This window comes from Cucurbita pepo, chromosome LG07, assembly GCF_002806865.2.
Source record: "Cucurbita pepo subsp. pepo cultivar mu-cu-16 chromosome LG07, ASM280686v2, whole genome shotgun sequence".
Lineage (NCBI taxonomy): Eukaryota > Viridiplantae > Streptophyta > Magnoliopsida > Cucurbitales > Cucurbitaceae > Cucurbita > Cucurbita pepo.
Genome location: NC_036644.1, coordinates 9,244,104 through 9,270,278, shown reverse-complemented (window position 1 = coordinate 9,270,278; position 26,175 = coordinate 9,244,104). Strand labels below are relative to the sequence as shown.

Here is a 26,175-nt window from a genome sequence, read left to right as displayed (position 1 = left end):
ATATCAAAAGGAAAAATAAAATAAAATACGGCACATTTCAAATTTATAAAACCTATAATCAGTTTTTTTTTTTTTTTTTTAGAATTAAAAAAAAATAATAATTGCACCGTACATGTGACTTGTGTCTCGAGACATCTTGACCTCTTCAATAAACAAGAAGACCAATGAGATAAACCAACGATAAATGCACATGTATCGTTTGTCTCATTGAGATAACAATCACAATTAAAAAGACATTACAAGACATTTAAATCACATCGTTATCATTCACCCGACCATAATTTAATATAATAAAATATATCAACAATTAAAAATTTAACAGTTTTTTTAATCTAAAGATGAAAAAGTGGTCTAATGTTCACATCTTTTAATAAACAACAAAACTACATGTCGTTCAACCATAAAATTACTGTATGAAAAAAAACGGTAAATTTTCAATACAAGGAAGGCATTTAACAGTTTTTTTAATCTAAAGATGAAAAAGTGGTCTAATGTTCACATCTTTTAATAAACAACAAAACTACATGTCGTTCAACCATAAAATTACTGTATGAAAAAAAACGGTAAATTTTCAATACAAGGAAGGCATTTAACAGTTTTTTTAATCTAAAGATGAAAAAGTGGTCTAATGTTCACATCTTTTAATAAACAACAAAACTACATGTCGTTCAACCATAAAATTACTGTATGAAAAAAAACGGTAAATTTTCAATACAAGGAAGGCATTTAACAGTTTTTTTAATCTAAAGATGAAAAAGTGGTCTAATGTTCACATCTTTTAATAAACAACAAAACTACATGTCGTTCAACCATAAAATTACTGTATGAAAAAAAACGGTAAATTTTCAATACAAGGAAGGCNCCCGACCATAATTTAATATAATAAAATATATCAACAATTAAAAATTTAACAGTTTTTTTAATCTAAAGATGAAAAAGTGGTCTAATGTTCACATCTTTTAATAAACAACAAAACTACATGTCGTTCAACCATAAAATTACCGTATGAAAAAAAACGGTAAATTTTCAATACAAGGAAGGCATTTTCTACTTTGCTTCTTTCATTCTCATTTCAAGCTCCACAAGCAGTGTCAAGATTGCCTCACACATCTCACAACCATCAGGATCACTTGCATTCTTACCATTTCTGGAAGAGTAAACCATCCACGCGTGGTCGAGCTTCTGGTTCGGTCTCACGACGACCGAGCCGGGAACTTCAGCATCACGACATGTCACCAAACCGTCGCTCTTCTCCCCATACCGAAGTTGCAAATGAAGAGCACACAATGCCATGACAGCTGAAAGAGGAATCACCACTGGAAGACTCCGCCCGCCCTGCACCACCGTGTCGGATTCTGTCCAAGTTCTTGGAAGAGATAGCCAAGGTAACTCAGCATGAGCTATATGAGTCATTGTAGCAAGAACTCCTGGCGCTACCCGTGCTTCGGAATGGAAGGAGAGTATCGGTATGTTCTTAGGGAGCTTGTGATTTGTTATGAACTCCTTCCGCTTTGCGTACGTTAGATCTTCCAACGCTCGAATGTCGCCCTACAAAAAATAAATCAGACTGAAATCTGTCCCAACGGAAAAAAAAGAAAAACAACTGTAACAGCCCAAGCCCAGATATTGTTCTCTTTGAGTTTTCCTTTTGAATTTTCCCTCAAGGTTTTTAAAACGTGTGGAGAGGTTTCCACACCCTTATAAAGAATGTTTCGTTATCCTCCCCAACCGATGTGGGATCTCATAATCCACCAGGAACCTAATGTCCTCGTTGACACTCATTCCCTTCTCCAAACAACGTGGGACACCCCAGTGTCCTTTCTCGCACACCACCTCGTGCCGCCTCCTTCGAGGGGCTCAGCCTTCTCGCTGGCACATTGTTCGGTGTCTGATTCTAATACTATTTGTAACGGCCCAAGCCCACCGTTAACAAATATTGTCATATTTGGGTTTCCCTTTTCGGACTTCCTCTCAAGGTTTTTAAAACGCATCTATTAGGGAGAGGTTTCCACACCCTCCTAAAAAATAGTTTCGTTCTTTTCTTCAATCGCGGTGGGATCTCACAATAACTGAATAGGCAAAAGAGAAAATGCAACCTTGATGATCTTGCATATCAGTAGCTCCATGATCCTCCGCATCTCCTTGTCAGCGACCTGCCCCTCACGAAGGATATCCGAAGCCAATGGGGTTCCTCCATAAGGACTTTGTACCAGAGCCAAGCCAGCAACTTTGTCTTTCAACTCATTGCAGTAGATTGATAATGCAGCAGCAGCATCAACCCCACCCTTGCTATGCCCGAGCAGCATCACTCGCTTGCCCGAGCCCCAATAAAGCTCCTCGACGTATTCCTTCAACTCCCAAGCATTATGTTCCACACACGCCTTCAACGAACAAAAGTCATTCCAAACAGACTCAAAATTTGTCGGGTCATATACTCATGAAAACGGAGCAAGGGAGATAATATATTACCTCACTATGAATTTTTGCAATATGGCAAGTAAGACCCATCTTTGAAAAGAATTTCTTGGTTCCCACAAAATACAAGGGACCATGATTGCTAAACAGACCTGAAAACTCCAAATTTCCATTACAATGGTGAAATAAACTCATGAAAATGATCAAAACTAATGAGATCTTTTCTTATACCTGGAACTAATAAATAAACAAACGAGTTCGGTAGTTTGTGCTCTCCGTTCCTGAATTATCGAAATCGATGGAGTCAGTTGTAAAATACAAATTAATAAATAAGGTCCCGTTTCACAACCATTCGCCAAAATTAAGTTTATAAACACTATTCCAAAATTTTAAGCCAAAATTTGAGAATTAAAAACAGTATGCCTTAAGTTGTGAAGATTATAACCTTATCTCAGAGAGCAATTCCAAGAATCTTGCTGTTCCATCAACAACAGGAGGCATGCCAGGAGTGCCTTGCAGCCATCCAATATCAGCCGACGAACCGAGCAAGGTTTTTCTAATTCTAGATATAGTACTGTGTAAAGTAAAAGATCAGTCAACCATTTTGAAACAGGAAGATCAGTTCAAAGTAACTAAAGACCAGAAGTATTGTAACGCCCTGAGTTCTAGGAAAATATGTTTTATAATCCTTAGAAGATTAAATTGAGTAAGATCCTACATTGATTAGGGAGTAGAACGAATAAGGGTGTAAAACTTCTCCCTAGTAGACGCGTTTTAAAAACCTTGAAGGGAAGTCCGAAAGGGAAAGCCCAAAGAAGACATTATCTGCTAACGGTGGGCTTGGGCAGTTACAAATGGTATCAGAACTAGACACCGGGCGATGTGCCGGCGAGGAGGCTGAGCCCTGAAGGGGGGTGGACACGAGGCAGTGTGACAGTAAGGACGCTGGATCCCAAAGTGGGTGGATTGCAGGGGTTCCCACATCAATTAGAGAATGGAACAAGTGCCAGCGAGGACGCTGGGCCCCAAAGAGGGGTAGATTGTAAGATCCCACATTAGTTGGGGAGGAGAACGAAACACCCTTTACTACAAGGGTGTGGAAACCTCTCCCTAGCAAACGTGTTTTAAAAACCTTGAAGGAAGCCCGAAAGAGAAAGCCCAAAGAGGACAATATCTGCTAGCGGTGGGCAAAGGAAATGCCCCAAGAGAACAATATCTGCTAGCATCTTAAAAACCTTAATTGTCTATTTCAATTTGATCTTCTAATGATTATAAAACATGTTTTCCTAAAATTCAGGGCGTTACAGGAATATTGATTCAAGAATACGTTTTCGTACCTGTAAAGACGGAGTTCGACACGTTGAAAGCACAAGAAAGAATGTCTGAAGGTGCATAATGCTAATTTTTGAACAAACTGTAAACTGTATAATGGAAGCATCAACCTACAGCAAGAAAAGGGTTCTAAGTTTATTTCACATAATAACAGTTACAAGTAGAACTTTATAGCTAAAGTTAGACTCATTTTTCCAGACTTTCCTTAATTACCCTTGAAAAATGGGAGATGAAACCTGGTAACTGTAAACGGTTTCGACATTGGATGTCGTATCTACGAGCAGATCGTTCCTCGAATCGGTGGGAAATTTGTTGACATCTCTGGCTACAAGATCCTCTGCCACAAGCATCACCCCAACGCCGCATAACAGTTGTTATTAGCCTCAAAATATGGATATCAAAGGACTATAGAATATTGAAATGGTTCAAATATAACAGTTGGAATGTATAGTTCATCTCTACCGTAAGGATGCAATCATGAAAGGAAGAGAATTAAGAAGATATGTGTAACGAACCTAGATTTTCTACTTAACTTAAAGTCTACTGTATACATATTATAGATATCGAAAGAGAAAGTCCAAAGAAGACAATATTTGCTAGCGGTTTGCTGGTATAGTTATAAATGATATCAGAGTCAGACACCGAGCAATGTGCCAGTGAGAATGCTAAGCCCCGAAGGGGGTGGATTGGTGGGTCCCACACGATTGGAGAGGGAAACAAGTGCCAGAGGACGTTGGGTCCCAAAGGGAGGTGGATTGGAGGGTCCCATATCGGTTGGAGAGGATAACAAAACAATCGTTATAAGAGTGTGAAAACCTCTCCCTAGTAGACGCGTTTTTAAAACTTTGAGGAGAAGCTCGGAAGGGAAAGTCTAAAGAGGACAATATCGGCTAGCGGTGGGCTTGGGCTGTTACAATATGTGACAATATAGATGTGAATTAGCAAACCTTACCGACAAATCGGACGAATCGACGAGTTACGCAGCCAGTCAATGCCAATAGATGAGTAAAAATCTCATCCATTGGTGATACAATACTGAAGATTTGATGAGCATCGCTATGTGCCTGAGATGAATAGAAAAAATGAGATTTGGATGGCCTGGCATTCGTCGTGGCATCGATACGCTATTAATCGAGCACGTTCGACGAACTCGAGATTGAACTGAAAAATTAGCACTCACCACGGAAGCAATCTCATTCTGAGTATGTACATTTCCCATCCAATCTTCAATCTCTGAGATCTTTGAGTTGAAGCAGAAGATATTCAGCAAGATTAGCAGGACTCAAAATTAAATATCAACCGATTCATCATCCATTTCTCCATTATATCGTAAAATGTATCAACAACATATACAAAATATCAACAAAATACCGCTAATATGTTAGGCTTGTTCGATAAAAGTCCCACCTTGACTAATTTAGGGAATGATCAAGGAATACTATCCCCATTGGTACGAAACCTTTTGGAGAGCCCAAAGCAAAGCCATGAGAGCTGGACAATATCATACCATTGTGGAGATCGTGTTCAACTAACAATGTAAATCCTCAAATGTCGAACAAAGTATTGTGAGCCTCGAAGGCATAGTAAAAAAGTGACTAAAGTATCAAACAAAGGGGTACTTTGTTCAAAGACTCCAAAAAAAGAAAAGAAGGAGTCGAACCGCGATTGAGGGGAGGCGTACTTTGTTCAAGGGAGGTGTTGGATGAAAGTCTCACATTAGCTAATTTAGAAAATGATCATGAATTTATAATCAAGGAATACTATCTCCATTGGTACGAGACTTTTTGGTGAATCCCAAAAAAAAGTCACGAGAGCTTATGTTCAAAGTGGACAATATCGTACCATTGTGGAAAATCTGTGTTCTAAGTAACAATGCTTTCATGAATTTCTTAACTCTCATCAAATTTACTTGAACAATCGAGAAATCAAAATTTATTTCAACACTGAAACTAATGAAGATACTCATAAACCAGCAAATTATCGAAATGAACTTATCCCCAAACATTCACGACCTAATTTGAGAAGCAGAAACGAGGAAACAAAACTACGAAGTTTCAGAAGTTAGACACTTACAAGAAAAGCGATTCTGGAGAAGGATCAACGCGGCGATGGAATCAGAACATTCTTCTGAGACGAAATGGATCGAAGAACTTAAATAGAGAGATCAAGAGACCTGCATTTCTGACAATGAACTGAAATCGGAAGAACAATAAAAGGAAAAGGAAAAGGAAAAGAGAAGGAGCATTGGGAGTGATAAAAAGTGGAGGAAAATAAATACCGAACCGATAGAAAAAGAAGAATTAGAAGGAATGAAGCATTGGAATCGGATGAACTTTATCCGGTAGCTTTAATTCCGAATCATCAATGGCCCCACAACGCGTCGCATCGAAGGCGCCCAGCCAATGGATGGAGGACAAGTGGAAATCGTAAATTTCCAATGTTTTTGGACGAATCTGCAAATTTTTTTTTTTTTTTTTTTTTTAATTTGGATTTCGTTAATTTTTCATAAAAACGGTCAAAAAGCAAATGTGGAAACTGGCAAAGGAAATTTGGTGTCGGCCAGTTTGAAGGTATGGGAATGGAAAGTTTGGTGATTTGAATTATGAATTACAAAATTAAAATATATATATTTTTTAAATGCTAACCATCCACATCTACCGCCAGCAGATATCATCTATTTGGACTTTTCTTTTTGAGTTTTCTCTCAATGCTTTAAAATGCATCTGTTCGTGGAAGGTTAAGTTTCCACACTCTTAAGAGGGTGTTTTGTTCTCCTCCACAACCAATGTGGGACATCATAATCTGTCCTTCGAGACCTAGTATTCTTGCTGGCACTCGTTCCTTTTTCAAAGAGATGTGGGACCGCCACCTAATCCACCCTCATTTGGGCCCAGCGTCCTTATTGGTACACCACCTCGTGTCTACCCTCCTTTGGGGAACAGCGAGAAGACTGACACATAGTCCGGTATCTGTAACGAATCAGATCCATCCCTAGCAAATTAGTTTGGTTGCTTTATAATATTAATATAATTAAAAAAATTTAACATTATATATTAATAACCTAATATTTCAGATTATAAAATCATTTTATTTATTTATTTATTATTATTTTTGTTATGGATATAATATGTAAAATAATAACTATTAAAGACGGTGATATACAATAGGCAAAATAATAATTAATAAAAATTGTAATAAATTGATGGATAATATTTAAAATTCAAATATTTACTCCAAAAATTATTTTATTCAAAGAAAAAGCTTACCAAATGCAATAAACCGGAGAAAAGTAAAGAAGAGAAGAGACAAGCTACGGTCACGTGCCGAAAAGAGGGNAAGGAAAAAAAAAAAAAAACCTGAAAGAGAAAAAGAGGGAAAAAGGATGAAACATTTCCTACAGTTGCAGATTGCCGAAAATTCCCACGGGTTCTTCGCTTGACAAGATGCCATAGCTCAAGCTTTAGGGTTTCGGTTTCTGGTTTTCTTCTAGCGTGAATTTTATTCGGTATGTGCCTCTGTTGAATTTCTTTAATTATGTTTAAAGATTTCAAGTACTTTCGGAGTTCGTTTCGATTTAGTCGCGTTGGAGTTCTTGACTTGAACTAGGATCGTGTTTAGATTGAGTTGAATTCTGCTCGTTTTCTTGTTGTTTCTTTGGATTTTAAGATTTTAATAAACTTCATCTGTGTGGATATCTCCCCTGTACTATTGAATTTTGATGTATTTTATGAAATTCTTGGTCATCTTGCTCATATTGGTCAGGGGAAATGAAGCGTTGGGATCCTGTTGAGTTCTTATGCTTTCATGTCTACAACTCAGTTCATCCGATTATTACAGAGATGAACCTAATCTAGAATATGAACCATAAAAGAAAATACCGACTAAACCGATCACAGGAATACCAGTTACAGTACCTATTATCCAGAGAGGAATCTTTCCGGTAGTCTCGGCCATTTGTCCCACTTCCCTCCTAAGAAAAACTGCATCAAATTGATAGCTCCATCGAGTATGAAGATGTAGGAATCGTTATATACATAGCTATATTTTTAAGATAGGTGAGTCATCGGGCCAATCCTTGTATTATGCTCATGGCATACAACAAGAAGTTATGTTGTTTTCAATTTGGAGCTTGAGCTCAGACCTCAAATGGATATCTTCTAACATTTCAAACTTCTATCACGAGCACACCATTGGAATGTTTGTAATGATGCATTTGTGAGATCCTACATCGGTTGGAGAGGGGTGTGGAAACCTCTCCCTAACAAACGCGTTTTAAAACTGTGAGGGTGACGGTAATACGTACTTGGCCAAAGCCGATAATAGCTGCTAGCGGTGGGTTTGAGCTATTACAAATGGTATAAGAGCTAGACATCGTGCAGTGTGCCAACGAGGACGCTGGGCCTCAAGGAGGTGGAGTGTGAGATCTCATATCGATTGGAGAGGGGAACGAAACATTCCTTATAAGGGTGTGGAAACCTCTCCCTAACAAACATGTTTTGAAACCGTTAGGCTGATAGCGATACGTAACAAGTCAAAGCGAACAATATCTGCTAGCGGTAGGCTTAGCGTTAGGCTGAATCTCGTGAGTTAATTGTTGTTGTTATATATTGCAGGTAATTGATAAGGTTAAATTCTTCTGAGGAATAAGTGTATGTCTTTTGTCAATGTCAATGAACTTATAGTTTGAAAGATGGAGAATGAGGATGAGCTTGAGCTTAGCTTGGGTCTGACCCTTGGTGCAGCTTCTGTCAAGTCTAGAAGTAAACTTACGAGCTCCTCCGGAGCAAACGCCGAGGAAAGCGATAGAGGCAATAAATTGGTCGATGATTTTAAGAATTTTCGACATGGAGATAATCCGAGGCAGGAATCAGGCACAGGATCTTTTGAAAGTAATTCAATTCCATCTAAAGATAATTTCTTCAATGACCTGTCGAAGGTCGGAATGGATGGAGATTCTTCGATCGATTTGAAGAGGAAAGGAACCTGGATCGAAAGTAGTTATGCAGAAGCCGAGGATGAAAATCTGCCAGATATCAGCAATAAACGGAAGTTGTTGTTCGTGGAAATGAACGGTCAAAAGAAGCGCGAAAGAGAATCTCACGAAAAAGGAATGGCATCACACATTTCCTCTACTGAAGATGGTTCGACTGCCGAAAAAGGCGATGTCGTAGAGTCTAGACCCGAAGGTTCGACATCAAGGTTAGCATCAAAACATGATGATAGCTACCAACAATGTATAGGAGATTCTAGTTTGCCTAAAGTTTCAACAATGCAGAAAAGGTTTAACAGTTCATCAGTTGGAGTTCCAAACTCTATCCAAGTCATGAATATGCATAATGTTAACACTCATGGTGTGCCTAGCACAATGGGTCACTTGCAACTCGGAATGCAGCATGTGCCACCTACTATAAACGGTGACCGATCGGGACCCGAGCATGTAAACCTTAGAAACTTGCCTCTTACAGCTGGTGTTTCCCCGCTTCCGATTTCGGCAATGGACAAAGATAAGCCATGGGGTTTGGTTTCTCATCCTCAAATGATCCATCGCCCCTATGGCGGGGGCGCTCCGTCTACTAGCTCAGGTAGACATGATTTCGTACCAAAAAAACTCGGTTTTGTTTGCATCTTTCAAGTTTTTAAGAAGAGAGCCTGATAGATAGTTACTTATGCTGTCTGTCTGCATATTTACGTGTAGCTGCCGAGCAAGTAATCGGACATTTTTCGTTCGAGGGATTGCTCCACGGTGAGAGCGCAACGGAACGTACCAAAGACGATAGCAAACAGTCCGCCATGGAAGAGGGGTTGTCCTCTTCTCGAGCAGAACACATGAAAGTAAGCATTGCGAACGTTAATACGAAAGACATATTAGAGCGGCCGAAAGCGGCTGGTGTGTCCCTTGATATCCCAGCTATAAAGCCAGGCATTGGTACAGATATAGAATTTGGGGGATGTGGTTCATACCCAAACCTCCCTTGGGTTTCCACCACTGGTGCTGGCCCTACTGGTAAGACTATCTCTGGTGTAACATATAGGTTTAATGCAAACCAGATCAAGATTGTTTGTGCTTGCCATGGTATTCACATGTCTCCTGAAGAGTTCATTCGACATGCGAACGGCGAGAATTTTAGCGCACAGAACGACAATGGTCCCGCAACGATTCCTAACAAAAACCCCACTGCCTCGGCACGAAGTTGATGTGTGATATTTTCTCGGAATGAAAACGTCGAAGTTACGGTGAAGAGGCTGGTAGACATGATTTTGCAGGCACCTGTCTTGTTATTTATTTCCTTGTATCATAAGGTAAGTTGATAATGTTCGAGTATTTTCATGATGTATGTATTATAATTCTCATCGGTAAATTGTGGTATTAAGTTAATTTTCAGGATTCTTACCGCCTTTTTACTATCGGTTTTGATCGTAGCTTCGAGAAAAATAAGATCAAAATCTGTTTTTTACTTTTATAATTAAAATCTGATTATGAAAGAGATCGTATTTATAAAATAATAAAAAATATATAATTATTAACCAAATAAAAATATGAAAAATGTTTGGATGAAAATAAATGTTTGAGTTTCCTTTTTATTATAAATTATAAATTTAGTTTATATAATTTTTAATGTTAAAATTAATTTGATTTTAGTAAATAGTAAAGGCTATTGCGAAACTATGAAATAAAATTCTAAATTTTTCGTACTCGAATTTATTTATTTATTTATATTATAGGAACGAATTTGAAATCCGTGATATATATATATATAAGTAAATCGCATCGCATGATATCGGATATTGGCTCACTGAGTTTCAGCAGCGCGGGTAGAGCGACGGAGATAACAACTTCGAGAAAGAGAGCGAGAGAGTGAAGAATGGTGAGGATAACTCCAATGGCGTCCTTCTTTATCGTCGTATAGGTTCGCCGGATTTCATCGCACCGGCCTCTCTCTCTCCTTCTTCAACACTACGCCCAAAATATTTTGATTGCACCTTGCAGTGGTATGAAATTCTCTGTTTCTCTCTCTCTCTCTCTCTCTCTCTCTCTCTCTCTCTGTTTACGGTTCTCATCTCCGTTTGTTTACGAACCATACTTCGTTGATTAGCACTGTTCTTTTTGTTAATTTTCCATCTCGATTGAGATCTTCGATATACTTTTTCTGTTCCTTTTTTGGTGGATATGCTTGCTTGGAGTGTATTTTTGTTCTGCTTTTGTCGATGCCGATTCAGTTGACATCGTAGATTGTTTCATTAGTTCTTTTTCTTAGGTAGAATGTGTATCGCGTGGCTCGATGGTTTAAGAAGTAAATGATTCTTGTTGTGAAATGAATTTGGATGACGGTTTGTGATTGTAACGATTTTAATCTCATTTTTGAGGTTTCATCAGTGGATTTGCTGATTCGTTTCGGAAATCGAGGCGAAAATGTTCAATGTGATCAATATTTTAAAATTTTAATTTCTGTTTTTCCAAATACCTTAAAAGTGTTGATGTGAACTTCTCTCATTAATCTTTGTTTTTCTGTTCATGAATATTCTTTATATCTGTCGAGAGGCGCTACATCATAAGAATCATGNTTTTTTTTTTTTTTTTTTTTTTTTTTTTTTTTTTTTTTTTTTTTTCATTAAGAATAACTTGAATTGATATTTATCTTATTTCCTTTTATTTTCCTTTTCATGTCTGTTTTTACTCTTTTCATGTCTGGATTATAATCTTGGAAAATTAATATGTAAGTGTGTTCACTGCGCCATTATTTAGTCGAGAAGGATGTTGAGGTTTTTGTTATTTCTTATCAAAATGGTTTTTTTTTTTTCTCTTAATAGGTTTACAAGACCTTAGAACTCCTAAAAGTCAAGGGTGGGAAAGTGACCTGGCCATGTGAAAGATGGTCGTACCGTTATTGCTTTTGTTGAAGATCCCGATGGTTGTTAGAACTTCTAGAGNTGTTAATTTTCCATCTCGATTGAGATCTTCGATATACTTTTTCTGTTCCTTTTTTGGTGGATATGCTTGCTTGGAGTGTATTTTTGTTCTGCTTTTGTCGATGCCGATTCAGTTGACATCGTAGATTGTTTCATTAGTTCTTTTTCTTAGGTAGAATGTGTATCGCGTGGCTCGATGGTTTAAGAAGTAAATGATTCTTGTTGTGAAATGAATTTGGATGACGGTTTGTGATTGTAACGATTTTAATCTCATTTTTGAGGTTTCATCAGTGGATTTGCTGATTCGTTTCGGAAATCGAGGCGAAAATGTTCAATGTGATCAATATTTTAAAATTTTAATTTCTGTTTTTCCAAATACCTTAAAAGTGTTGATGTGAACTTCTCTCATTAATCTTTGTTTTTCTGTTCATGAATATTCTTTATATCTGTCGAGAGGCGCTACATCATAAGAATCATGCTAATCACATATATTATACCAAAAATTCCTAACAACTTCACTCACGTTTTCTTCATGTGCTAATCACATATATTATACCAAAAATGTTCAATGTGAGTTGTGTTGGAGTGAGCTGATGTGACGACTAAATGCCTCGAAAAGTCCAGACGAATAATCTATTCCATATTATTTATACTATGCAAGTGGCGCCTTGATATTTGAATATGAATATATCTTTACTTATCCAGCATTTGTCTTCTTACGGATGTTATCTCCGTTACAACCAGTGCTTTGCAATGAGCAATGAGAATGGCGTATAATGTATCTGTATGTCATACTTCAGCAACTTTTCTTCCCTTTTTGTTCTCTTTGTGAATTATTGTGCCTTCTTTCCTCAAGGTGCTTTTGCCTTGAACTTCTGGAGGAAGTTCAGTCCTCACACCAAATATGGATTACTACGCTCTAGTGAACGGAAAAAAATAATTTATTAATGATAAGTGATATTAAGTAACTCAATATCTTAAGTTGCTTTACAGCTGCTCCACAGTCGCAATACTTTGGTCTGAAAGCTTAAGATGAGATCAGGAATGTTCAAAAACCAAGAAATTTAATTTCTGGTTGCTCAGATTCTCTTGCTTTGGAATGAAGCTCCTGCGAAAACATGACATACCAGAGGAGAAATACACGAATGGCTTTCTTTGGTTTGGTCANATCTTGATCGCTCAATAGAGTTCTATAAGAAGGTAAGGCTGTGAAGTTTCTTCCAGTTGTAGTCGACAGTCATTGTTCGTTTCATATTTTTCTTCTCTTCTTTAGCTTTCCTGAATATCAATGATATGCCTTGACTGGTTAAGTATGCTCCATTCCGTGTCATATTTGGTTCATTGTTGGTTTCATGTGCATCCATTAACTTAATTATGTGATGCTATGATTGCTTCTATTATGGCTTCACTGATTACGAAAAAAGGGAATGCTTATACTAAGGTACATTAATTTTCCAATTTTCTTCATATCACCTTGGTTAGGAAACATGAATAGTAATATTTTAGAATTGTTCTTGAATTCTTAATTTCTTACTGTTGTGATTTCATGAAATCAATGATCGAGATGTTACTGATCTTATAAGTCATAACAAACAAGGACTTGTATCTGTTTTTCTCTATGTAAAGATTGCTATTGCAGAAGCAGTGAAACTTAGTGGGGGAGAAGTCACCCGAAAACCTGGACCGTTGCCAGCTTGCTTGGATCCCGATGGCTGGAAGACGGTAAGCTTCTAAAAAAATTTCACTTTCTGTGCCTTGCCTTAGTTGATTTCTGTTTTATACAGTAGAATTTAGTAGAAGAAACAAATTTTTTTCAAGTGAAAAGTTATGACGCCTATTCGCAAATAACTAACTATTCACAATCCACTCCAAAACGGACCCTTCTCTTGAAGCCTATTCGCGGCTTCCAGATCTTCTTGGAGAAGCACCAACCTTAATAAAACATTCTTTTTCACCTTCCACAAAGCTTCACAGACCCTTTTAGACATTATTCTTTAGTACAAGACTGAACAAAGAAGCATCCAAATTTATTAGGTCCCATCTTATATGATCATCCCAGCTAGACTAAGTCTCAATTCTTCCAGTAATTTCAGCAGATTTTAAAATTTAGCCATCACCTTTGAATCATTATGATTAGAAAGGCTGAAGATTTTTGGAAAAGTTGCATGATGGTTGATTTTGGAAAAGCGCCCATTTTAACGGAAAAAACCATTTTATAAAGAACCTCGAAGTTTTAGGGTATTCCATCAAGGTTGTAGAACTAGTTTGTTCTTTTCTTATGTGAACCACCATCGTTCTCTTCCATGCACCTAGATTTTTTTTAATTTTGTTTTAGTTTTAAAAAGTGACTTTGATTTTTTGAAAATAGTTAAAATAAGAAAATTCATGATATTTATAGTCTCTTATTTTTCAAAAAACTAAGTAATGTTGTCAAATGGGGTTCTGTTTTGGTTTTGTAACTTTAAAATGCAGTCATCCCCTTGTTCGTGGCTCTCGTGTGGACGTTATCACATTTTTATGTTGAATTAAATAGAGTTTAATATACAAAATCACTCATTACTGTAGCTTCTTTTATCCCTTTGCCGCTGCACTGGGATGCCCTCCCATCTAGTTAGTTGAAACGCAGCGCCCAAAAGTACATTCATAAAATTCTATTAAATACTTTTTAAATTTTAGGATTTCCGAAATAAAAAATAGTAAGCTTAGACTATTAAACACAACCTTAACATTTTTATTCTAAATTTAGGTTTTAATCTTTATTGCTATTATTATCCCTTTGTTCTTTTCAATTATAGGTTGCACTCTTAGTTTAGGAGTCCCTAGTGTAATATACTCTCGATTGTTGTAGAGATCCAATATGATATGACGGTTATTGAAGAAACTTTATAAAAAACCACTCTTGCTTGCACTTAGACTGATCGACATTTATTAACTGTTACCAGATTGATTATTTTGTGTGGGACCCTCTATTACCTCTTTTTGGGTTTTAACCTTTTTTAATAAAAATAAAAAAGAAAAACCTTGTTATTGAGTTAAAAACCAAAAGAAATTTTTTAGGCAAATTATTTATGTTTTTACTTTATCCGAATTTTGGCCTTCAATTGGTTGATAATAAACTAATTGTAATATATTTCGTGAATTGGAAAAAGTTTAAAAGAGAGAATCACACAATTCAATTTCTTAAAAATTTCGAAGAATCAAGATTCTCTATTTTTATTTTTAATAAACGACCTTTTTTCCTCTTAAGAAAAGAGAAAGAAACACACCATTCAATTTCTTAAAAATTTTGAAGAATCAAGATTCTCTATTTTCATCAACCTAACATTCAGTAGAATCTAAACTTTAAGGAACTAAATTTTATTTAGCCAAAGTTTGAAACAGAGGACTACAAATTTTTGAGTGGCTTGAGGGAGAAAAGTTATATTAGTTTTAAATGTATAGATAATTTATAGATGAAAAATCTAGAAAGAGAAAACTGGAAGAAAGTTTTCTGAGTGAAAAGTTGAGAATCTTCAGTAAAACAGCAATTTGTGTATCAATTTTTTTTTTAAATTAAAAAAATCAGACCTCAAAATTTTTATTTGTTAAAAAATAAAGATGGTTAAAAGTTTAAATATATTCATCTGTGTTAAAATTTATTTTAAAAAACGTTGGTAAGTTTAAAAATAAAAACTCATCAATCTTATTATAATAAAATTCAATTTTATATTTAATAAATCAGTAATTGTTTTCTTTTAAATGAATATACGTCAGACAAAATTAAATATTAAAAACATATTAAAGTTAAATGCATTCATATCAAATGTACCTCTTTCTCTTGGTTCTGCAGGTGTTTGTAGATAACGTTGACTTCCTCAAGGAGCTGGAACGAAACTGACTGTTCCATACCCTTAGCTACGAAGCCATTTGTANTATATATATCAAAACTGTTTAACACTTTCCAAATCTTGATTTTTTGTCCCATTTTCTCTTATTTAATTATATTCCCATCTTTTGTGGCCAACATATTTTCCCATCCCAACTTCTACAAGCCCGGCCACGTAAAAAGACCTTCCTGCCCCTGAGCAATAATGTACCATCTGCTCAAAAGTACTCAAGGGCAAAATAATCTGTTTTTTCTCCAACAAATATGTTGATAAAATTCACTTCAATAGAAATATCTTTGTCACTTTAAAGATATCCTGCTCCTGAATGCAACATCAGAAGGATTCTTTTATCTTTACAATGCCTAAGTCAACACTTTCAGCTTATAACAACTGCAGTAAGGTAGATTTTAAAATTCTGCAGTTGTGAGTAGCCTCAATTCAAATCCATATGGTAAAAAAAATAAAGCAAGCATGTAAGTTACCAGGTCCAAGATTTTTGATAGTAAAATTTTGCCCAATAGCATAGATGATCCACTTTCTCGACAAGATAGATGGTTCAGATCGTTGCAGCTTTACTTGTTCGTAAAACAACGATCACGAGAGCTGTAAGCCTAAAATTTCACAAACGGTTAAACCTGTCATTCAATAGCTGCCATAGTCTTATTATTGCACCAATCTGAAGGGAAAATATCCTGCAAATTACACTGATAATAGAATTCATCTTTAAAAGTTGATACGTGTTTAGAAGACGAAAATAGCGACTTCATTTCAAAAGAGGCATTTAAAACAAGATTTAACTACAGGAAGAGTGTACTGAATGTAATTATAGCAGTCATATTAGAATATTTATAAACTGAATAAGGAAACTGATACCAGTAGGAACAAACATGACAAATGAAGGAATAGTGAAATGGAAAAGGCAATGAGTTATCTTAGCATTAAAAGTTAAAAGAGCTGAAGATAGAACCTGTTAAAATGGGGAAAAAAAAGAAACAAAAAGTTCAGCTCTTCAATGTAAATAAAAGGCATGAAATATAAAGTTTGAAAATGGAAAACAAACGAGGAAGAAATCTAAATAAACCCAAGTTAAAAGTCCATATTTGTATCTGTTCAGATAGCTCCAAATGTCCAACTAACATCTGCATCCCTGCAAGACAGCAGAAGCAAACATTTTTTCCAGAGTAGTCTTGGCACAATGCAACACAAACTACAAGCCCAAAGTTCATGAAAGCCTATCAGTAAGTAATTGTCAAATCTAACACGTGGATCCGATTCTTAGTTATTAGTAGAGTGAAAAGTATTACATTTAAGAACACTACTCACAATAGAACAACTCCTAACTAAGCCCTACTCAATTAAATTCCATTATAAAAGCCACAATAGAATGCATCAGGTGTTTAAAGGTCAACTTAGTTTCAAACTCCAGTCTAAACTATGCTGAAGTGATTAATATTGCACTCACAATAATAAAAGAGGTATTATTGGGCAATAGGAATATTGCCTTACAAAAGGAATTTTAAAGTATGGTAACAGAAATAGGTTAAAAGCACGAAATTCTTTCACACCAGTAATGATACATGGAACCATAGGTACAAGATTGCTGTGATTCACTTCTATTTACACAGCAGAAGCCATGCTTCAGAAAGTTGGCATTCTGTAACCACCAAAGCATTTTAGTCACCTTTGCAAAAATGAAATAAAAGAACATGAGCTTGCAATAGTTCAGGGACTAACACAGTCAGTAAACGAGCAAGCATGCTGCGGCTTCTGCCATTCAATCACCATAATCTCTTCGATTACATTGCAAAAAGATAACATAAAATCGTCACAATTTGCAGCTTCTAGACGTAGTTTTAGAATAGTCCTGGCCAGATCTGTTGCTAAATCATGATGTAGTGAAATGGTCAGAGAAAATCCAAACGCAATAGAACAACAAAACAAAGGTAAAATCCAAACAACACTAAGTAAATGTAACGAGGACTTACCATTTTGATTACTTTGCAGATGAAATTCTCTGTAATGATGAAATCCAGCTACCTGAAGGACCAACCTTGTGACCATTTCCATGTACGAGATTTGGAGATTCAGTGGATTGCAAAGGTTTAGAAGAGTTTCCTCTTGAGCTACCAGCAGGTGTAAATGATGCAGTGGCCATGCGAGAATCATTTAGAGCCTATATTATTAATATAGATAACCAGTAAGCCATTGTAACACTAACAACATACAAGGACAAATGCAAAACATATGGTAAAGTACAATAAATATAAGTATTTCGAAAATAAGATTAATGAGGCCATTAAGATCACTTACATTCATGTCAAGAGCATTATCAGAACTCAAATTCTTTGGAGTTGCTTGTTTAAAATGCAGTCGCACTGCAGGGCTTGAAACATGGTCAGATCTAACACGATCTGTAACCTCAGCTGAATAATTATTAAACGCACCTGGAAAATAAATATTAAGGAAGTCACTTACTTTAAAAAATGCAATGGTACATTTGACATTGAATTTGCATCAAACAGAAAGCTAACCTTGGCGATTCTCCCCTTCCGTAGGCATTGCATGATGATTATGTGTACCAACAAGAACCGGCTGAAGTAAGAGGCAATATACCATACTTAGAATCATTACAATAAGGACATAAATGCTGACCAGGGCAAGATACTTACAGACACTCGTGGCTGGGCTCTGTTCTTCTGCGACTGCTGGTACTTTATGATTGTCCAATCAAAAACATAATCGAATTCATATTCTGCACAAAAACAAATATTTAGGCATCATGACTGTTCGTAGGTCTCTTTCAAATAGGATTACTGTCAAACTTATATAAACAGAAGCATCACTACCTTCACGAGCAAATAAGTCACGGAACAATCGCTTTAAGAACCCATAATCAGGTCGCTGATCAAATGTCAGAGAGTGGCAGTAATGAAAGTATGAAGCAAACTCCACTGGATGAGACTTGCATAGGACCTTCCAGAATGAAAATAAAAATAGATGCATGAGATCAAGAATATATGCACATAGCAAATACCCTAGAGTTTGGTTAAACATACCTCAATAGGAGTAGATAACTTCTTCTCGCATATTTTATCATATTTTTGCTTCTTTGTGGCAGCTTTCAATCCTTGCCACGGAAGGCTATAAATGGAAATTTCGTCATAAATAGAAAATGATAAAAAAAAAAAAAAACAAATAGGAATTCCGCCCCTATCCCTGTCAATGCCTGAATTAAGATATGCAGATAAAATGTGCATGAATTGGGATAAAGGGATACTGAAGTAACATCCTATATTAATATCACAACATTCTTCAGAATGATAGTGACACTATCGTGTGTAACTAATTAGTTAATAGTAATAAAAACAGTGAGAGCATTGGCATACCTTCCTCTCAAAAAGTATAGAAGCACATATCCAAGAGACTCCAAATCATCCCGCCGACTTTGCTCTGGGAAGAAGACAACAGTGAAGGTACATGAGGTCCAAGTTACAATTCAATGCAAAATGTGCAAGTAGTAAACTCAGGTGTCCGACTTACCAATTCCAAGGTGAGTATTGCAACTAGCATAGCGAGCTGTCCCTGTTAGGTTTTTGTTCTCCCTGTTAGAAAGAATTATAAACAAACGAAGGTAAAATGACATCGCAACTTTCATATGAATACTTAAAGCATGAGTGAAAAACTTGAAAGAAGTTCCAAAAGAAACTGAAGAAGTACCTGTAGGGAATATGTCGGTTGGTAGTTGCATCTCGATATCTTTTTGCTAGTCCAAAATCTATTATGTAAACCTAAAAAAACCGGTGGAAGTAAGAATGCATACACAACCAAGAACAAGAAGCTAGCAAGAACACCTTGAAGTGATCGCTTAAGAAATAAGAACAAGCATTTAAAAGAAAGAACAATCACCTGATTTGCTTTGCGGCCAAGTCCCATGAGGAAGTTATCAGGTTTTATGTCTCTATGCAGAAATCCTTTGGAATGAACGTACTCTATTCGTGTGAGCTTGAACAGAAAAAAGAAAAGGAATGAGACAATAAACTACTATTCACGGAAGAGAAGAGAACGCGAAGTATTTAATAATAGCAGAGACAAACACGCACATCCAACTCGAGAAATCAGAGCAGGAAATGATGCTACTCACCATTTGATCGGCCAACATCAAGACTGTCTTCAGCGAGAACTTCCTCCCACAATATACAAAGAGATCTTCGAGACTCGGTCCAAGCAAATCAAGGACAAGCACATTCTCCTCCCCGTCTATACCAGACCATTTAGTAGCAGGAATACCGCCTGAATTAAGACGAAAACAATCAGCCGACAGCAACTTAAACAACGATAATTCATCCACAAAGAGAATTTCACTCAGAGCTAGAATCATCCTTCAACATAAGCATTGAACCACACACGATTCGAACATCATATCGAGATCGCTTACGTACTTCCTCCTTGAAGAATATTATACAATTTCGCCTCATAAAGCAATTGCGGATGCTTCGTTTTGTTGTTTTCCTGCAAAAGAAAGCCAGAATATCAGTAAACACCGTCCAAAGAAGCCGTAGCTCCAATCTCCATTCCACCGACCAAACTTCCACGCACAGAAACTCCAACTAATACTTCGTGGAAAGTACTCCACAAAATCCAAAAACAAATGAAAGTAAAAAATCAAGAACCACAAACTCAAACAATCGAAACGATCAGAACTCACAATTTTCACCGCGACAATTTCGAACGTCTCGATATGAGTAGCTGAAACAAAAAACACAACAAAACTCAGTCGCAAATCAAGAGAACGAAAAAAAACTTCATACAAAAACTGTAAGCTGAAAATACAAGCACATCGACTCCACAACAACTGACCGAGGTAGATTTCACCAAACGATCCGCTGCCGATCTTGCGGCCAAGCTTGTACTTGCCGCCGATTACGCGCTCCATAACGAAAGATCAAATGGATCGGACTTGCGGAGATCGGTCAGAGCATAAACAAACCCGAGGGTTTCGAAATTTTCAAAGGAGATCAAATCCGCAAACAAAAATTCAAAAAAAGATTATATATAGAGATAACAAAAAGAGAATAATTGAGAAATATGTGAGTATATATATATATATGGATTGAACGAGAGAGATCAGGAAATGGAAGCCACAAAAATGAACAGCAGGCGAGGAAGGACAGGTAGACCAGAAGGGCGTTTTCGTAGTTACGCTCTTCTTCTAATTCTACCTTGGACTCCAAGGGATAAACTCTAAAGTATAGGGATAGTTTCGTCATTTCCTCCATCATGGATTTGTTGACCTGTTGACTATTTTATTTTCGCTATTTTATTTCTTTTTATATAATAGGAGAATTTTGTAGGATTAAATAAAAAATGCTATTTGTTTAAAAAATACTATTTTTTTTTTAAATATTGGAATATTATCATTAAAATATTAGACATAAGAGCCCTAATGTTTTTTTAATAAATTTATATTTTAAGACAATCTTGAAATATCTGTGAAGAGTTAAATGGTAATATTCTAAATTTTGAAAAAATACAAATATTTTTAAAAATAAATGAAAAGGACAAAAGGTTAACGTATTTTTTAAGAGAGAAAAACAATTGAAACTTGGGCCTTGACCAAACTGTGATGGGTCCATATATTTTTTTCTTTTCTTTTTCTAAATCATAATTTTTTTTAAATATTATATTTTGGCTGAATTGGGCTGGGTTGGATGGCCCAGCAATCGAATTGGGCCCACCTAGTCGAATTAGGCCCATTAACAATTCACATACACTTGTAGTTTGTTTTCCTATATATATATATATATATATGTATATATATATATATTTTTTTTTAATCCAAATGTGTTTTTTTCGTAAAAATAATTTGTTGTTTATTTAATGCTTTCTCAACTGTCACTCTTCCTTTCTCCGATCTCCGATCAGCGATTAATGTGAAATCTCACCATCCAAACTTTTTGTGTAATCTCATAATCCACCTCCCTCAAGATCCAGCATTCTCGTTGGCACACCGCTCGATGTCTACCATTTGTGAAATCTTACAATCCACCCCCCTTCGAGATCCAGCATTCTTGTTAGCGCACCGCTCGGTGTCCACCCCTTTTCAGCTTTCGGGTCCTTCGACTGCCCAATCTATACCATTTGTAATAGCCCAAACCTACCGCTATCCGATATTGTCCCTTTTAGTCTTTCCTTTTTGGGCTTCCAATCAAAGTTTTTAAAACGTGTCTTTATAGGGAGAGATTTCCATTTTATTTCCCTCTCGGCAGGCATCTTAAAGGGAGAGGTTTTCACACCCGTAAAGAATTATTGGTTCCCCTCTTGAGACCATCATCTCGCATTTTATCTAATTAGAGTCGGAACATTACTACCGAAATTGAATTGTACATCCAAAATAGCCCTAAGAAGACATGATCCCAAGCGGATACTTGACATGTACCCCCTCTTCCCGGTCCATCACAAGGGAAACGAAAACCAAGATTTGCTTTATCCGGTATCAAACGCGAGCTACGAGAAAATAGAACACCTTTCAGGAGTATCAATACCGTTACATGAATCGTAAATGCACGAATATGATGTACCAAAAAATCTGCGATTCCTAACCCACGACCACTAAATCACCACCCAAGGAAAGAATTTGTTCTCCAACTTTCTCATTCTTTTTTCTTTTCTTTTATTATTATTTTTAAATAAATATACAAGAAGAGAAAAAGGATAATTAAATGGTTATCCACCACCAAAGTTCCATCAAAATGGAGCCCAATTACAATCTCAATGAGAATTAATAATAACGTTAATCAAATCAAATCACTCGAATCACTTAATTTGAATCCATGTTGCAACGCTAGGAATTCCTCGATAAACCACAAACAACATGTAAAACCCCGGCGGTGCAATGATTCCGGACGGCGGCGCCGCCACAGTCACTTTGTAAGCCCCGGCGCCAGTCTCCGCCACTTCCTTAATTGACAACACCACAAGCCTCTGGTTCATCGAGTAACCGTGCGTCGTGAACGGCGGCGGATAAATCGAAACCCTAATATCATTCTCCTCATCCAATACTCCGTCAACTTTCAAATTGAAGTTCACACTGAATTCCCCTCCGTACTGCCATCTCAGCTCCAAACTCTCCTCATCGATCGCCGGCCGGAAAGCGGCGTTTGACGGATCCAGGTACGGCGGAGAGAATTTCTCGACTCTCAATTCGGTCGGGTATTTGACATCGTAAAGGTAGCCGGCATTGGTGTTGCTGCCGGCGACGAGGATTTGGCCGTCGGGGAGAACGGCAGCCGAGGAGTGGTACATTCTTGGGATGGTGGTGGCGAGGAGTGGTTTGAATCGTTGACCTAAGGGCTTGTCGGGACTATAGAGAACGGGAGTGAAATTTGGGCCTTCAGCGAAATTCCACGCCGAGGTGCCGGAAGTGGCGCCGTTGAGAATCAAAAGATCGCCGGTTGGAAGAATTAACATGTCGCCCATGACTCTAGGAGTTGGCATCATTTCCTTCTTCCAAACATCGTTGGGATTTGTTATTACTAAACGGTTACAGTCTTTCAATGCTTCCATGAAGTTCTTTTTCTCGGCCGACCGGTAAGCTTCCGGTTTCGCTCCGCCACATACGATAACCTAAATGAAAAATTAAGCAATACCCGTCATTCGTTAGCTTAAACTTTTGAATTTAGTGATAGTTTTTAGGTTACCTCAGCTGGAATTGCCTCGGAATTCTCGGGTTGAAGTTTGAGAGGGAGGAGCGCCGACATTCCCGACGCGGGGTAGTTTCGGGAACCGCCGTCCAAAATCGGATACTCGTGCAGGACGGTCCGAGTCTTAGGGTTAAACAAGATGGAGCGACTATTAGCAAAGATAAAGACATTACCATCGGTTGAAAGAAAAACAAATGGATAGAGATTGTTTTCGTCCAAATCAGTTGTTTCATCAAGGAAAGGCAAATTGATATCTCTTGCATTGGATTTTCCTTCGGCGGGGACAAATTCAAGGCTGAAGGATCTCCGACCACCGACCAAGATGAAACCGCCGTCCGGCATGGTGGCCTGAGTTGCATACCTAGAATGTTTTGGGTCGATTAAGCTATGTTTAGGTTGACTAATGAAAATTTTGAGTTTAATTAGCAAAAATAATTACCAACGTGGACGCGCCAATGCCGTCGCATATTCTGTCCAATCGCAAGTCTCGCATGGAGTTATGTAACGAACAGCTTTGGTCCCGTCGTTCCAACCGCCAGTGTTTACCAATCGTCCTTCGATGTCGAGCCCTCCCGACGAGCACCATGGATCGGTAGGCATCTGCCACCATTCTTAACAATTAATGTATTTGTCTACTCGATTAAGGGATTTGAATCTCTAATCTTCATATAGACACTCTAGATCGAGTTAGCTATTAGGTTACATAGCGTAAGCGGCCTTATTTTAGTTATTTCAATATCAAACTCGACTCCATGAGACCAACAAAAAGTTATACTTTTTAGACATTCAAGATCGAGTTAGCTATTAGGCTACGTACCGTGAGCAGTCTTGTTTTAGCTGTTTCGATATCAAATTCTGACTCCATGAGCCCAACAATCATTTAACTTAATCTAAATGTTATTAACTTTTTAGACATTCTAGATTGGGTTAGCTATTAGGCTATGTACCGTGAGCGGTCTTATTTTAGTTGTTTCAATATCAAACTCGACACCATGAGCCCGACAATCATTTAACTTAATCTAGATGTTATTAATGTTTTAGACATTCTAGATCGAGTTAGCTATTAGGTTTGTACCATGAGCGGTCTTATTTTAGTTGTTTTGATATCAAACTCGATTCCATGAGACCAACAAAAAGTTATAACTTTTTAGACATTCAAGATCGAATTAGCTACTAGGCTACATATTGTGAGCGGTCTTATTTTAAGAGTTTTGATATCAAACTCGACTCCATCAGCCCAACAATCATTTAACTTAATCTAAATGTTATCAACTTTTTAGACATTCTAGATTGAGTTAGCTATTAGGTTACGTACCGTGAGCGGTCTTATTTTAGCTGTTTCGATATCAAACTCGACACCATGAGCCCAACAATCTTGCAAAACGGCACCTTGATCGGTTTTGAAATCAAAACATTTACCATTGGGCAACTTGATTTGTGAAATATGAAATGCCGAAGCATCAAACATGATAATCTTGTTGTTTGGCAACAAATTCATATGCATAGCCGAGACCATAGAGTTTTGAGAAACCAACTTCCATGACCCTAGAAACTTGGTTTCAAAATGACGTTTGCCCGATCCGTCAACCCGTTGCTTACCGACTTGAAACGAAAACCCCGGTAGATTACTTGGTTTCGTGGTGTTACCTGGAGCTCCCGACCCGGCATCGTTCTTTCCCGTCGAAGAGTCGCCCAATATATCCTTCAAGCCCTGGTCGAGCGAGTTCGAGCCTGTGCCATAGGACCCACCGACGGTTAGGAATTGGGCCGGGGTGGAGACGAAGAAGAGAGAAAGAAAAAGAAGGAGGGAGGCCGCCTTGAGAAAGGCTGCCATTGAAGGAGTAAGCTAACCTTGTTCTTCAATGGCACCTTTGTTTGTGTGTTCCTCAGCTTTTGTCTCCCCTCTATTGCATTTTATGGCTCAAAAAGTTAGTTAAAGGACCGTTAAAATAGCTTATGGTAGTTACTTGTTTGAAAGAAAAACTCAACTAAATTGCTAATTCAAGTTAGATAATTTAAAAGGAATATTTGAGATAAAGATTAGATTATTGATTTAATTACTAAATTAAAAAAAAAACTTAAATAATTCCATATACTATATGAATAAATACATGCATTAAAAATAAATAATACAATTTTCTCTAAAAAAAAAATACTTTTAAATAATTCCATCTATTTTTTATACAATTTTCTATTTTATTTTTAAAAATACTTTTAAATTATATATATACACACACAAACATATTTTCTCTAAAAAAAAATAAATTATGATTTTCCACGTCATTAATTTTTTATCATCAAAATTAAACATTTTTGTTCGAGTGTATTTACCATCAAAATTTTCACTTACTCACAAGAGTATTCAAAAAATTCGATGACTTGAACAACCGATCAACCCAACTCAACTCGTACGGTTTGGATTATGTTATGAACTTATTTGAGTTAGGTTCAAATGAAAGGAAAATTTGAATAAATGACCTGAACAATTAGGTTGGGTTAATTATTTAACCACGGTTGTTTGGGTTAGAAAAATATACAACCCTATTCAAATATAATATTTTGAGAATATATTCTAGATATTATATTTTAATATTCTCGTAGGTATTAGTTGATAGCTTGTATTTAAAGGTTATGAATATCAATGAAAATACATACCTTTGATCCCAAATCTATTTCTCATTTGGGTTGGGTTTAAAAATGTCATAACCCGACCCACAAGTATCAATCTAAGCATAACTCAAATAGGTTAAGACGAACACTCTCGACTCGAGAACGAGATTCAAAGAGCTCCCAAACCTAACCCTAGGGTTAGGATTCTCTCTCTCTTTCTCTCTCTAAAAGCACACAAAGTAGAGCTTTCTCTCAATGCCTCCCATAGATGTAGCTTGAAATAAACCCTAATGTCAAATCACTTTCCCCACTAATACAAAAAACAGTGACATATTGGGCAAATG

At 36.9% G+C, this 26,175-nt stretch overlaps 4 protein-coding genes and 1 long non-coding RNA gene across 9 annotated transcripts; 2 read left to right on the top strand and 3 right to left on the bottom strand.

Moving 5' to 3' along the window:
* Positions 1-931: 931 nt before the first annotated feature.
* Positions 932-6,028, bottom strand: LOC111797969. Of its 3 annotated transcripts, none has more exons than XM_023680889.1 (10): positions 5,821-6,028; positions 4,928-4,987; positions 4,700-4,811; positions 3,961-4,084; positions 3,753-3,857; positions 2,861-2,989; positions 2,647-2,696; positions 2,470-2,567; positions 2,097-2,381; positions 932-1,548 (listed from the first exon to the last, which is right to left on the bottom strand). In XM_023680889.1, exons 2-10 carry the CDS (start codon positions 4,964-4,966, stop codon positions 1,048-1,050), a joined length of 1,443 nt encoding a protein of 480 aa, XP_023536657.1. In that variant the 5' UTR covers positions 4,967-4,987; positions 5,821-6,028; the 3' UTR covers positions 932-1,047. The 3 variants fall into 3 exon arrangements, with proteins under 3 accessions (XP_023536657.1, XP_023536658.1, XP_023536659.1); XM_023680890.1 differs by lacking the exon at positions 5,821-6,028 and adding an exon at positions 5,155-5,197; XM_023680891.1 differs by lacking the exons at positions 4,928-4,987; positions 5,821-6,028 and having other exon boundaries at positions 3,984-4,084; positions 4,700-4,810.
* A 1,089-nt stretch (positions 6,029-7,117) lies between these two features.
* Positions 7,118-10,142, top strand: LOC111797970 (ninja-family protein mc410-like). The gene is made up of 3 exons (XM_023680892.1): positions 7,118-7,252; positions 8,361-9,329; positions 9,443-10,142. Exons 2-3 carry the CDS (start codon positions 8,438-8,440, stop codon positions 9,940-9,942), a joined length of 1,392 nt encoding a protein of 463 aa, XP_023536660.1. The 5' UTR covers positions 7,118-7,252; positions 8,361-8,437; the 3' UTR covers positions 9,943-10,142.
* A 375-nt stretch (positions 10,143-10,517) lies between these two features.
* On the top strand, positions 10,518-12,704 carry LOC111797973. Its single transcript, XR_002815627.1, has 2 exons — positions 10,518-10,737; positions 12,649-12,704. It is a non-coding gene; the product is annotated as an uncharacterized LOC111797973 (long non-coding RNA).
* A 4,213-nt stretch (positions 12,705-16,917) lies between these two features.
* On the bottom strand, positions 16,918-20,744 carry LOC111797971 (casein kinase 1-like protein 3). 3 transcript variants are annotated; one of them, XR_002815626.1, is made up of 16 exons: positions 20,379-20,743; positions 20,227-20,267; positions 19,961-20,030; positions 19,663-19,811; positions 19,428-19,523; positions 19,239-19,309; positions 19,062-19,123; positions 18,908-18,971; positions 18,578-18,662; positions 18,368-18,494; positions 18,191-18,273; positions 18,053-18,113; positions 17,832-17,965; positions 17,507-17,694; positions 17,256-17,401; positions 16,918-17,175 (listed from the first exon to the last, which is right to left on the bottom strand). XR_002815626.1 is itself a non-coding variant. In XM_023680894.1 (15 exons), exons 1-14 carry the CDS (start codon positions 20,452-20,454, stop codon positions 17,515-17,517), a joined length of 1,299 nt encoding a protein of 432 aa, XP_023536662.1. In that variant the 5' UTR covers positions 20,455-20,744; the 3' UTR covers positions 16,918-17,395; positions 17,507-17,514. The 3 variants fall into 3 exon arrangements, 2 of the variants coding, with proteins under 2 accessions (XP_023536662.1, XP_023536661.1); XM_023680894.1 differs by having other exon boundaries at positions 16,918-17,395; positions 20,379-20,744; XM_023680893.1 differs by having other exon boundaries at positions 16,918-17,401.
* Positions 20,745-22,209: 1,465 nt separating this feature from the next.
* Positions 22,210-25,055, bottom strand: LOC111798879 (aldehyde oxidase GLOX1-like). The gene is made up of 4 exons (XM_023682227.1): positions 24,537-25,055; positions 23,661-23,821; positions 23,219-23,582; positions 22,210-23,144 (listed from the first exon to the last, which is right to left on the bottom strand). The coding sequence occupies exons 1-4, from the start codon at positions 25,053-25,055 to the stop codon at positions 22,335-22,337; spliced, it is 1,854 nt and encodes a 617-aa protein (XP_023537995.1). The 3' UTR covers positions 22,210-22,334.
* Positions 25,056-26,175: the final 1,120 nt, after the last annotated feature.

What these genes read in the sequence shown, in the direction of transcription:
- LOC111797969 (XM_023680889.1), bottom strand. Translation starts at nt 4,966, where the DNA reads ATGGGAAATGTACATACTCAGAATGAGATTGCTTCCGTG. An exon ending in TCATCTCCCATTTTTCAAGG is followed by an intron (nt 3,858 to 3,960) that starts GTAATTAAGGAA and finishes TTCTTGCTGTAG; the next exon opens with GTTGATGCTTCCATTATACA. An exon ending in TTGCAAAAATTCATAGTGAG is followed by an intron (nt 2,382 to 2,469) that starts GTAATATATTAT and finishes TGTTCGTTGAAG; the next exon opens with GCGTGTGTGGAACATAATGC.
- LOC111797970 (XM_023680892.1), top strand. Translation starts at nt 8,438, where the DNA reads ATGGAGAATGAGGATGAGCTTGAGCTTAGCTTGGGTCTGACCCTTGGT. An exon ending in CGCTCCGTCTACTAGCTCAG is followed by an intron (nt 9,330 to 9,442) that starts GTAGACATGATT and finishes ATTTACGTGTAG; the next exon opens with CTGCCGAGCAAGTAATCGGA.
- LOC111797971 (XM_023680894.1), bottom strand. Translation starts at nt 20,454, where the DNA reads ATGGAGCGCGTAATCGGCGGCAAGTACAAGCTTGGCCGCAAGATCGGC. An exon ending in TGATGTTGGCCGATCAAATG is followed by an intron (nt 19,524 to 19,662) that starts GTGAGTAGCATC and finishes TTTCTGTTCAAG; the next exon opens with CTCACACGAATAGAGTACGT. An exon ending in TTGGCCGCAAAGCAAATCAG is followed by an intron (nt 19,310 to 19,427) that starts GTGATTGTTCTT and finishes CGGTTTTTTTAG; the next exon opens with GTTTACATAATAGATTTTGG.
- LOC111798879 (XM_023682227.1), bottom strand. Translation starts at nt 25,055, where the DNA reads ATGGCAGCCTTTCTCAAGGCGGCCTCCCTCCTTCTTTTTCTTTCTCTC. An exon ending in GCATTGGCGCGTCCACGTTG is followed by an intron (nt 23,583 to 23,660) that starts GTAATTATTTTT and finishes AAAACATTCTAG; the next exon opens with GTATGCAACTCAGGCCACCA. An exon ending in CCGAGGCAATTCCAGCTGAG is followed by an intron (nt 23,145 to 23,218) that starts GTAACCTAAAAA and finishes TTTTTCATTTAG; the next exon opens with GTTATCGTATGTGGCGGAGC.